General features: G+C 36.7%; 2 protein-coding genes across 2 annotated transcripts in view; one reads left to right on the top strand and one right to left on the bottom strand.

The window, feature by feature from the left end:
* LOC139136864 (protein sidekick homolog) overlaps window positions 1–13,576 on the top strand; it is a 311,194-nt gene that overhangs the window by 74,873 nt on the left and 222,745 nt on the right. The window lies entirely within an intron of this gene.
* Window positions 2,889–4,669, bottom strand: LOC139136323 (tripartite motif-containing protein 2-like). Its single transcript, XM_070704047.1, has 2 exons — window positions 3,455–4,669; window positions 2,889–3,308 (listed from the first exon to the last, which is right to left on the bottom strand). Exons 1-2 carry the CDS (start codon window positions 4,667–4,669, stop codon window positions 2,889–2,891), a joined length of 1,635 nt encoding a protein of 544 aa, XP_070560148.1.

The raw sequence follows: 13,576 nt of genomic DNA, 5'->3' as shown, positions 1-13,576 counted from the left end.
TGGAGATTGCTCCCCTATAAGTTAGGTGCTTAGTATATTCCTGATTTGCTGATAAGCGTTTGCACACCCGCTGAAAATCTGCAGAATCTGCACACGAACACCTGCGGCATCTTTGGCTGCACCTCACTACATCCACAAAGACCTCTGGAAGGGGAACTGGAGAATTGGCACTGTATTCATCAAAATTTATAAGCATTTCAAATCTAGGATCGAAGAAGAGAATACGATATCGACGAAACCAAAGAGAAGCCAATGAAAGAAGCTATAAATCTATGAGCTTAAAATGGCCAATGTACTTTCAAAACGTACATGTAAAAAGTGTAAATAGAATGCAAATCTGAAAACAGTAAGCATCTAGAAAACACGTCTATATTGCTATCAACTATTAAATACACAAATGCAGAAACTTTTGACGTTCAGTTTTTTCTGAGTTAATTTTACCTCGGCCAACATCTCGGAGAAGACTGAAACACACAGCAATTGGCTTGTAAACACACCTGGCACATGCACAGACGACATTTTGAATATTCAGACATAAATTAACGTCAATAGCCATCAAAATGCATATTATACATATACAAGCACTTATTTTAATGAACTTTATTAGGGAGAAAAATGACAAAAATCACGAGTCCATTGCAAAAAGTCGTAACAATAATGAAAAAGTTTATAAAATTGAAAGGTATGTCGTGCATTGTCTCTTTGATATGAACAATAAATAATTATTTCATTAACAGCAATGGCCAACATCAACACTTGTCACAAGTTGTCGTAAAAGTGCGTTTAATTAAGTTCAATCATCAGTATTCATATAGTCTGAAGCTCATTTCCAATCATCATCATTACGTCATCATCAGCGACAGCAGCATTAACAGCGTTACTACTATCATCAACATCTTAGTTATTGTTGTTTAAATCAGATCGCCAGTTGTTCAAACACTTCTCTGCCATGTATTGCAAATTATCAATTCTCAAGAGATGTCCATGTCTTTGTTCATTATTTTCTCCCCAACTTCAAACCAGTAGTTTTTACTCCACTAGGAGAAATCTATACTTTGATAGGCTCACAGAAATCGTGTTTAAAGCCAGCAAAGGGATCATAAAGTTGATATTATTTATATTCTCATAACCAATCAGTGCTTAAAACGTTGATCTTTTGATTTCAGCCAAAGCTTTTAAATGATGCTACATTGCTGTTGTAGTACATAGCAAGCATTTTTAGAATCAGTAGCAGCTCAAATGTCACACAGTGGCCACTGAAGTGTTTTACGGATTCAGTGGAAATGATCAAGCAATGATTTCCAAGAAAAAAGAGTGGATGTACACCTTTTCAAGCTGGTTTACTCTTGTAGCGTTGTTTGTTTCACCATCTATTCGGTTAGGATTTTATATTCTGTATTTTACATTACTTACAGAAAACGAGTTAAAAGATTTTTTCAACATAAAAGTTATGAAACAAATGCAGGACAGCTGTGACGCTCGTTTGTGTCACATTTAAAATTAGTCGTTGCCAAGTGTCGCTGCATTGACAAGACACCAAGCTCAGGGGAGATATGTTAAGACTATCAAAGCTGAAGCATTATAAGTCAAAGTATTATAGCTATTCCTGAAACCACGAATTAAATTTGACAATAGAAGCTTGGACATTTTTAACACGTATTGCAATTCTATAGGATACGATAAGATTTCATTCGTAACAGCTGACTAGCACTAAACATGTTTAGATGGACTGCATGGTGTTTTGAAAACACCGCAACTGCAGCATGATATCAATTTAAAACATCTTATTATCCTCATGTTAGATGCACCATTGTGCAACTAACAAATCTCAATGAAAATAAATTTCGCCACCCTATATTTGCAGGTCCCTTATATAACACAATGACTGTAACTTTTAATAATATTTCATCATTTTAGTGGTCAAAGACATTTTTAGTACAAAGTATTATCCCCGTAAACCTAACATTTTAATGATATATTATCATTTTAGTGGTCAAAGACATTTTTAGTACGAAGTATTAACCCCGTAAACCTAACGCGCAATGTAAATCGACATTACCGTGAAATCGACATAACAATTCTGGTCATAATTAAAATTCACTCATTCACAATAACATTTTACATTTAACATAGGCCTACATAGAAGCTGAGGTGACGACCAGAAACACTAGGCACTTGGTTTAGAAAATAAACAGAAAGGAAACAAAGAAATCGAAAATACATCAAAAATTAAAGTTAAGCATGATTTAAAGCACATGTCTAGAGCTTCCATATCTCATGATGTAGAAACGTTTCATCATCGACAAAAATAATAAAAGAGAATACGAATTTTGTATTGCAATACAGACTGCCAAATTTATTGGCAGTCTGTATTGCAATACATTTTACATCGTATATCTTACGACGAAGCCAACAACACAGTCCTCCTCAATCAAAAATAATCCACAATATGTTATAAAAACAAACCGAAATGGACTAAAGTACATCAAGAATTCTTTTTTGAAAGATCACAAAATTGAGTGAGTAGGCGGTGTCATCTACATTCTTGAAAATGTTGAAAAGAAAATGCCACTATTTCTTTGAAGCAGTGGCAAATAAAACTACGAAATCAAAAGACTTCTTGTCACGAGATATCCCTGGCTCGCGTCGTTTGTCATATAGTACGTATTTACAAAATTCAAAACTGAAGAGCATTCCAGCGATATAAATCTGATTAGTCCATTTACCACTCTGTTACCACACGATCAGTGACTGAGATCATGAACTATGCTTAGGTCTACGTCCATGCCGAGATGATTACTCTACCTTTTACCGTTTCACAACAACCTCTTCATCTGAGTGATCGAAGGCACATTTGCTTTTAATCCCTGAATGTGATCAATGTTTCATTACGACAGAGCAAACACCTTGATGCAATTACCTTTCTGATCACCTACTATGACTGTGCCGTCATCGGTAACACAGACACTCATGGGACTATTAAGAACATCACTCGCATCATCGACATGACAAACGTATTTGCCACGTGATTCGTACTTCACGATTCTGGCATTGTTGCAATCTGCGACATACACATGGCCGTGTTTGTCAACAGCCACTCCTTTGGGATAGTCAAGTTCACCATCACCATTTCCCTCGGAGCCGAATGTATAGAGGAAGTGACCATCACCATTGAACACTTGGATTCTATGGTTGCCACTATCTGATACAAAGACATTGCCAGTATTATCGATAGAGACAAATGTGGGATAGCTAAACTGACCATTCCGATTTCCGAAACCACCAAATGATTTGATATGATTGCCGCCCTGTTCATAAATGTGAATACAGTGAGCCCATTATCCACAACATAAACCCTTCCATTGACAGGATTAAATGCTATGCCGATCGGATACCGAAATTTACCCTTTCCAAAACACCTGACTACATTGCCATTCTCATCACAGACAATTACCTGATTACTTCCAGAATCAGTGGTCAAGATATTACCATCAACTGAAATAGTTGCATCACTGGGATGGAAAGTATGGACACCTACAAAGTCGAACATCTTTCGAAGAATTCCCTTTACAGTGAAAGATTGTAATCTCTGATTACTATACTCACAGACCAGCACGTCACCGTTTCTCATCATTGTTATTTCCTGTATACAACCTATCAGGCCAATCCCTAAACCCTTTTCCCAAAATTGACACACCAATCTCTTCTTTGGGATGACCTTGATTCTGACCGGTGACCCGTGCACTGGCTTTTGGCTCACTGCTACTGAAAGTTCGTGTACACCTTGTCTTTTTACGCGTGTTTTCAAAGTCAACATTCCTCTCTCTTCGCTCACGACTTCTAGTTCCTGTGTGCTGTCGTCGGGTGGCTTCATCACTGCTTCAATTTTGAGATTCTGTAACTCATTTGATTTATTCCAAATTGAGTTGTCTGTGTTCAAAAGTTTTACTGCAATTTCTTCATCTACTGGTACGATTGTAGGGACCTCGCCGAGTTGATACACTGGTTGGACTGTTATCGCCCCAAGACACTTATCTTGACAAAAGTCATCACACGGTTGAAATTTAATGCAATCGTTATCCATTGGCTCTACCCTGCTTTTCACTTCCACCAGCTCTTCCGTTTGTTTTTCAATCGCTTTCTTCGCCGACACTAGCTGCGAAGCATTGCCGTAATGCAGTAAGTTTTCGAGATATTCGCAAACACTTGTAAGATAGTTGCCATCCTTGTCTAGCTCTCTCAGTTGCGTTGTTAAGTTTGCTGTCCTTTTATCGTATTCATATTTCAACTCTGCTAAAAGCTTTTCACCATTCTCTTTTATTAGCTGTGTTACCTTTACGACTGTGCGATCGATGTGCTCTCTCAGGTTTTCCTCATCTCTCTGATAACATTCATCAAGACATTCTAATACCTCCTCCGTTGTGCTTCTGCCTTCAATGAATTGTTTTTCTTTCATTTTCACTTTGTCGATGATTGCAGACAATTGTCGAGTAAAGTCCATTGCTGCGTCTTCTATACTGCGGTACTTGTGTCCTGTCAGGGGATGATCTAATGCAGTGCACTTCAGGCAGATTGTCGTGTTGCAGGTATCACAGTAGAATGCCTTCGGATACTCTGGATGGGTGTTGCAGTAAATAAGTGGTTCCAATGAGGCTGGGTCAGAGGACATCGTTGCATAGTATTCAGCAACCTGTAGTAGGCGATGTGCTTTCGTCATAGGAATGTTTGTGTGAGCTTTAGAACAGATTCTACATATATCAATGTTGCACTCAACGCAGTGTGTTGTCACTTCTCCTCTTTCACACGCTCCACATTTTTCAGACTCGTGATCGCGATCTCGTTTCGTGAAATACTCGACTATATCGTTCAGGAACGTATTGGTGTCAGTTCCTGCTACGCCATCATCGGAGAGTTCGTGTACTCGACAGCACTCAGGACATGTAACTTCACGACTTTTGTCTGCAGTCTTACCGAGACACTGCTCACAGAAACTGTGCAGGCACGGTAGCGTTTTCGCATTCTCGTATTGCTAAGTACAGATCCCACAAAGGAGAAAATTCTCGCTGATTTCCGTAAGTACTGTTGGCTGTTTGGCTGCCATATTGACACCTTACCGAGTGAACGATAACCAAATAAGTAAACATGCATGCCGATACGAGTTCCAGGAAGCAAAGCCTCATGGGAACACTAGAATAGGGTCACTCAAAAAGATCGAAGTTCATCGTGGCCCACAGATTTAATCACCATTGCCCTGTTCTATTTTTGGTGAATCGGATAGATTTTTTTTTCAAATGTCTAAGGGACTGGTCAGTTTCTTCAGCCTGGGGGTGGATTCATGGGGGTCACCCTGTTTTTGACTTTGGTGATAGGGGTCACCATGTTTTTTAAAATGCCCAATAGGGGGTCAGTGTGTTTTTCAAGTTCGACACGGGCTCATACTTGCATAAAATGCATTTTGCCAGCCACAAATAATAATAAGACATATTTTTCGGAGCCCAGTTCTAGTGCAAAACTTTAATAAATTAGACATATATATATATATCTGAGATATCTGTATGTTTAAAATTTTTCGGCGCGCTCTTGGGCGCATTTCTTTAAAATATCAAACATATTTTTCGGCATGCCCTTCAGCTGCATGACTTTCATATATCAGATATATATATACAGAAATATCTTAATATTAAATATTTTTCGGAACGCCCTTCTGGCGCAGTATATTAATATATCACAGATACATGTCAGAACTTAATATCTTGATGTCTGTAAATTGAGAGTCTGTTTTGCAAAGTGTACTTATCATTATGACGTCTGCAGTTCATATGAAAAGCATGACAAGTTCCTGATACTTTTCTATTTTCTTTATGAGAATTCAGTATTAGAAAGCAACATGCACTAATATTTCACAATCACATTTTTCTTACAACAGTTCTTGACATCTGGTTATGCATAAAGAGAGTTGGAATACATACAGCTCATTCAAAATACTGTATTCAAACTTTAGAATTGACACTTTTAAGTTCCTATCTTACAACTGACATGACAACAATTTCATTAAAACACAGAATGACTGAATGTTTAAAATATACCCCAAAAATTATATATATATATATATATATATATATATATATATATATATATATATATATATATATATATATATATATATATATATATATATATATATATATATATATATTTATCAGTGTTGGAAACTGGCCAAAATATTTGCCAGACATCAGGACTGGTAACTTTCAAAACTTGCCTGTCCTGCCAGAAAGTTGCCTGTCCTGAATTTTTGACAAATCCATTCATTCAAAAAACACAAAACCATTATGTACTTCAAACTGTAAACAACTTTATTTTCAACATGAGTATTAACTGTGATCTTACAAACAAACTGTTCTGAATTCCACTGTTTGAAATGAATTCTAATCCGGACTTGAATACAAAATTTCTACAATAACAATGCTGATAACACTCTGATTAATTAATTAGTTAATTCAAACACACTTTGCCCATATCGCTCAAACAGTTAAAAGGTTTCACGATAGCGGTTTTAACAACGGGGAAACAATTTTTTTAATTTGTCTCCATTTTATGCCACTTTATCGTATAAAACCAAGATGCAATCTGTCATCGAATTGGTACTACAATCAACCAAACTGAAAAGATTGCTGAGCAATACAGAAAACATCATCTGGCAAAGAAAATAAAAAACTGAGAGAGCTGCCATATAAGTAATCAAAGTTGGCGGCATGAATTAAATAACCAATACTCTCCTCAGACCAAACCGATTTCAAAGGCCGTTTACAGCAAATATTGTTAACGAAACCATGAAACCTGGGAATGGCTAAACACAGAGAAACAAGATTTATTTCTCGAAGCAGCCCTTCACAACATGCTTTTCAAACACCGGAAAGCAGGCACCAATATCGACCCGAAATCTATTACAAAGTCCATGAATAATTGACACAAAACCAAAAGTTCGGTTAATCGATTTAAATGCCTAAAACAAGTAATCGTTGTCAGATTAGTACAACATTTACTGTTAACATAACGAGCACTAGCAACGCTCAAAATATGCCCTAAAACAAAAATCCTTATAAGTGTCCAGAAACTCCGGTCGATGCTGGGTCATGTTAATTATAATATGACAACACACACCGGATCGCTCACTATAGAGTCAGTCAATAGTGGCTAACTCTCTCAATAACGAATCTGGCTTCTCCTCCTCGAGGACGAAGATGACTTCATCACACAACCAAGCGGATGGGATACAAAACAAGAGAGCGACTGATGAAGGAACCCCATTTTTGGTTCCGAAACACCGTTAAGACGAATCACTCAATCAACAAACCGGTTTACCGGGGACCCAGATCACATGACTAGGGTCAAAGCACTATCGATTCACCTGTGTCTCGCCATGTATTCCACACAAAATAAATGCAATGATCCTTTTATTCACCATATCGTAATACTAAACAATCTTGGTAGAGCCGATGTGTGGAGTTGCCCTCATTTTCCTTTATATCCTTTATATCTTTATATCTTTCCTTTATATCTTTATATTTATAGCACTGGCTGATATCGCGCAAATCTCGCTTAGTGTGAGATTTACTAGTATGAGCGACTTCCTGTTTACCCGTGTTTACATGTCTCGCTTGCATTGCGTTCCGGCGTCACACAGTTGCAGTTTCAGTAGCATAAGCGCGTCGAAGTCGGACGTATTGGTATACTACATTTCGTTTATTTTACACAACATCTAGAAGCAGCTGATCGATGAGATTACTGGGTATGCCGTATGGGCTACTATCGAGAGCCCGACACACGGACGTGGAAGTACAATTTTCCTCCCGTCCGACTGAAAACCGTCTGATATATATATATATATATATATATATATATATATATATATATATATATATATATATATATATACTGAATTATTAAATTTATATTCCACCTTTTGTTTTACCTTTGTTTCGCGCTGGGGGGGGTTCACCCTGTTTTCGAGAGTTGGAATAGGGGGTCACCCTGTTTTTCAAAAGTTGGAATGGGGGAGGGGGGTCAGCCACTTTTTGACGTCGGCAAAAAAGAATCCACCGCCCCAAAGGCCGAAGAACTGACTAGTCCCTCAAAGGGTCTCGTGCATCGTATGCCAATCTCAACACAGTCTCCTTCCGTTTAGGGGAAACATGAAGTCAAAGGCCTTTGCAGTGAAATTTCTGTCAACCAAAGTACAAGTGTGCATGCCGCTACCGTACCCATGATGTAGCCCTGACTTCATTCTGTGCGTTGAGAAGTGCACACGTCGTACAAAATTATATTTATAAATGTTCACCTTATTGTAATAAATACATAGCAGTTAACTAGTATTTATAGGTAAGTGGACTCAGGATACACAAAACAAATTATCGCATGCACAAGCGATGGACACATAAAGGCTATGACTTAAATGTCAATGCCTCGCGTATTAGGACATTTTTATCTTTTGGCTGCAATTGTATCCATGGAGATACCACATAACTTATCATTTAACATGTCGTGTCAATTCACCTAGCAGTTGTTATTTTTTTTCTGATAATTTTTAGATTTATTCAAATCATTTGATGACAGTAACGTTACTCGTAGAATTTCTGTGCCCAAAACATTCTCTGAAAAGGAGTCCAATTTTTATTTGTCGTCTTCTCAGTGTGGTAACTGAATGAATAAACGAAGTAGACTCACAAATGTTAGTATTATGATTTTTAGCATTTGATGAATATGCAAGAACAGCAAACCATACAACTTCGAGAATCTGTAGCCGGGGTGTTTTATGTGCAAAGGTACTGTATAACGCACAGTCACTGGTGGTAAGGTTCATGGGGAAGGTCCTTTAACCTAAAAAATTTGCTTCGTTTCCACAAGTAAGACGAGAAAAAAGTTTGCCCGCCCGGAAAGATAGTTTACACGGACAAATCGGTTTGCATACCCTTACCTTCTCCGGGCGTAAGCGACAGCGCCCCCAGCAGTAGAGAGTCTGGGTCACCCAGACTAATCCTTAAATAACCTTTTGTCAACGATGTATTCATAAATGTCGTCACTAACTCGGCAATGTGTCTAACCATGGTCCCTCTAGGACCGTGGTCTAATCACACTTTCGAATATGTCTGTGAATATCACTATTCCTCTAATCTGATTTCAGTCGGATGACGTTTGTATGAGCTACACCCGTCCATATGCGAGTCGATACCATGAGGTAAAACTGCTGTCAGAGATTTTATTAGCTTGCTATTAATGAAACATACTATCTCCGGGAATTTCGAAGTGGCATATAGAAGTCATTCAGCAATTTATTAAAATCGTGATTTAAATCATGGGATGATTTTCAGACAGCTAATGTTTCTTTCGGAATCTCATTTACCTTCAAGAGAGATTATTTTGAATTATATTAAACTCCCAAATTTCCCTCTTCCCAACCCACAAGAACTCCCCAGTGCCCTAAACAAGCGTTTCCCACTGCCTATCATCATCGCATGCTTTTCTCAATCCACGGTTTTGTGGAGGGACCCTGGTCCATCCTATAAAGTGTGCACGTGCTATCTCACAGATTCGCTTCGACATCAGTTGTGTGAAAATAAAACACACGTATTTACTCTGACGTAAGAGAAACGCCCTGTTTCCCGCCCAACGAGAGAATTAAATAAATGCCTTCACAATGCGAACATCTTAGTTTCTCCCACGGTCTTTGCTATTTCCTGTTGTTTGTATCCTCGAATTTGTAGTCGTTCACTAAATCTCGTGACCTTCTATGTAAAGTCACCTTCATTGTGTACATGTTTGAATGTATTGCAATGTTTCACCTTTGATGACGCTTAAATTAGCTATATGTGGAATACGTTTCTGTGTTAGAATTAGAATGCATCTGTTAATTTTTAGTTCATGTGTTCACACACGTGAGCTAATGTTGTAGAGATATCTGTCTGTCTAACCGTGTGTGCATGTGTGTCTGTCTGTCTGTGTTCCTGTCTGTCTGTCTGTTTACATGATACCTCAAAAACACCTGAACAGATTCAAGTCAGATTTGGTAGACAGGTACCATATGCTGATGGCAAGAACTGATGAGATTTTTGTTGGTGTGGCTTGTACATTAATGAAGTGGTGAAATATCATTTTTTTTCATATCATGGTTTCCTTTGGAGACAGTAAAGACAGTGTCGACATATACCAAGAAATACTACACAAAATTTCATGGAACTTTACATAGATGACAATCTCAGAACATTATGATGATACTGTGGGTGTCATGTCAATTATCTGCTCCTCTGCATATTTAATAAACTTTTGTAATTATTGACATAACTCCGACATTCCAAAATTTGATGATACCCGCTACAAATATTGATCAAATAGATATTTAATTGTACTGAGAAGAATTTTTTTGAGGATATCAGGGTGGGTGAACTGAAAAAAAAAGGATTATTTGTGAACGCAGCCTTACGTGGAAGCAATTTGCATATGAAACATCAATTTAGGTGCCTTTAGATTATTTCTTTGATTGTGTCCACGAATGTTCCTGAAACCTTTCTTCCTGCCAAATGAAAACACGATATAAATAATGTAATACATATCCTCCATACATATTTTCAATATATATATATTGATTTGTAATACCTTCACCACTGTGTTTGTTTTGCATTATTTTGTGTGAAAACATATCCTAAACAAAGAGCGGCGCCGTAATGAGAACAATGGCACAGCCCTCCTTCTTTGAAGCAGGTGTGCATTTCCTGCAGGCGATCAGAATATTTTAGTTTTAATGCATGACTCTGTTTACACATATATCAGAAACATTGCGAAATTCAGCACATACATTGGACCATACTACTGTTTTATTTACTTTGCCGGAATTTTTTCAAAGGCAGCCTTTTGGATTTTTTTCCCAAATTCATACAGAACCCCGGACATCACATGGGCCATCCCTAATTGTGCAAAACATGGAGGTAGCTCCCTGCGCAAAAAGAATGGGCAGAAAATAGTAGGGATGCCAGGCCCTTTTTTTTCTTGTTAAACTTACTTGAATTGTATTTTTTCTTGAAGATCTTGTCTCAAAATTTAAAAAACTGTTTGAATGATGGTTCTATCTTGTCTACTTCCAGAGTTATGATTTTTTTAGAATTAAAATATGCTCGATTTTTTTGACAAATGGTCAAAAAATTACAACATATGGCTAAAACTCATTTTGTGGGGATCCCTATGAAAAAATATTGTTGTATAATAACATTAATTCCTTAAGTAAACCGTTTTAAAACACTTTTTGTGCAATATATTGTAAGGGTAAGGTATAAGGAGCTTTTTTTTCTTTACAGAGAGACTTGAAAATGCCAAAAATTTTTTGAGACAGTGTTGGAAATTGGACGGCACCGTGTATAATAATACCGGTCAAAAAGTATTTTCGCCATTTTCAAACTACTGTAACTTTCAGAGTTTTTAAGCTAGCTCTGTCAAATTTTGAACAGTTAATATTGAGAGATAATGCAAAAGAATACACGCATTTAAGATTTATAAAATTACTTAAATTTGTATTTGAGATACATTGACAATCAACGAGAGCCATAAAACATTGGACGGAATGTTTCAGTAAAAATAGCCATTGTTTCTCATTTTCAAACAGCTATAACTTTCATCAGAGTTTTTACGCTAGCTGTACAAAATTTTTGACAGTTAAACGTGAGTAATAACGAAAAGAAAAACTATATTTTAGATCTGTAAAACTTCTTAAATGTTACATTTGAGAAATTCTAATATTCAAAAAACCAAAAATCATAGGAATATGAATAAAATAAGTCATTGTTCAACTGATCAACTCACATAATAATCCCCTGGAGCTGTCCTTTTTTACACAAGAATATTACACCCCCTAAAAAGCTGTCATAAGCTAGATTAGGCCAAACAAAAAAATATGTGCTGTTCCGATTACATGGTTTTCAAAAATAGGGTAGGTAGGTAGGGAAATTTTTTTTCATTTTTTTTATTTCTCAATGTGCATTTTGTACGCGTTCAAACAAACTACCAGTGAACAATTTCCTCATGAAACGCACTCAAATTGAATACCAATATATTAAAATAAAATATTCATCAGTAGAATTGAAGTGTGTGGTTTATTAGACTGCCATGGAAATTGATATGGCTGAATAACAATTCTTTGACACGAAAGTGAACTGTTTATCTAAAGGTAAATCCTCAGCTTTTAGCAGTCACTCGCAAGAAAAACGCACATGCTTTACGTTGAAGTTGTTTGTAGCCTCGCCAACCTGTATATTTGTCTGTTGTACTTACAACCACGCCCCAGCAGCATCACTGGCACATTCAACTTGAATAGAATACATTTTACATTCAGAAAAACCTGGATGGTGTTCCTCCAAAATTTCTTCGAATGTTCGGTTCTGTTTAACAGAAGACAAAAATCGACCTTTCTTCACCATGATCGCATTTGCGAAACAAAATTGAGTACACGTTATGTCCATCGCGAGTCACCATTTTGTTTGAGACGAGGCCTGCTATAAGTAGGCATACCAGGCCCTTTTTTGTTCTCGGTTAAACTTACTTGAATTGTATGTTTTCTTGAAGATCTTGTCTCAGGATTCAAAAAACTGTTTGAATAATGGTTCTATCTTGTCTACTTCCAGGGTTACGATTTTTTTAGAATTAAAATATGCTCGATTTTTTGACAAAAGGTAAAAAAAATTTCAACATATTGCTGAGAGTCATTTTGTGGGTATCCCTATGAAAAATATAGTTGTATAATAACATTAATTCTCTAACTAATCTGCTTATAAATACTTTTTGTGCAATATATTGTAAGAGTACGGTATAAGGAGCTTTTGTTTTCTTTACACAGAGACTTGAAAATGCCAAAAATTTTGTGAGACAGAGTTGAAAATTAATTGGAAGGCACCGTGTTACGTGTTATACTACCAGTCAAAAAGCTATTTTTCGCCATTTTCAAACTACTGTAATTTTCAGAGTTTTTAAGCTAGCTCTGTCAAATTTGGACAGTTAAACTTGAGTAATACAATTAGATCTGTAAAATTTCTTAAGTGTTACATTTGAGAAATTCTGATATTCAAAAAACCAAAAATCATAGGAATATGAATAAAATAAGTCATTGTTCAACTGATCAACTCACAGTACAGAATAATCCCCCTGGAGCTGTCCTTTTTTACACAAGAATATTACTCCCCCCTAAAAAGCTGTCATCTTGTTGTAGTCAATTTTCCTTTAGCATTGAAATCTAGAGCCAGGGTTATGATTTTTTCCTTTCCTTTCCTTAGATTTTTCATTCTCTCTTCATTTGCCCGTCTTTCAACTTGTCTTGTTTATCAATTCCCGATTCCTGCACTACCCCTATCTGTCATTTTCCCCAGTTTACGTTTAAGGTTGTTTACATACATTTATTATAATAATAACCATGGCATGCTGACTTTATTCCCATACCGGTACATCATTGAAAGAGTATTCATTTCTGTTGTCAAATATCATTTTGTAAATTTTGTGTAACATCAACAGATGAAAAATGAACACAGTTTAATGTTCG

This window comes from Ptychodera flava, chromosome 7 (assembly GCF_041260155.1).
Source record: "Ptychodera flava strain L36383 chromosome 7, AS_Pfla_20210202, whole genome shotgun sequence".
Taxonomy (NCBI): Eukaryota; Metazoa; Hemichordata; class Enteropneusta; family Ptychoderidae; genus Ptychodera; species Ptychodera flava.
This window is presented reverse-complemented; position numbering and strand designations above follow the sequence as displayed.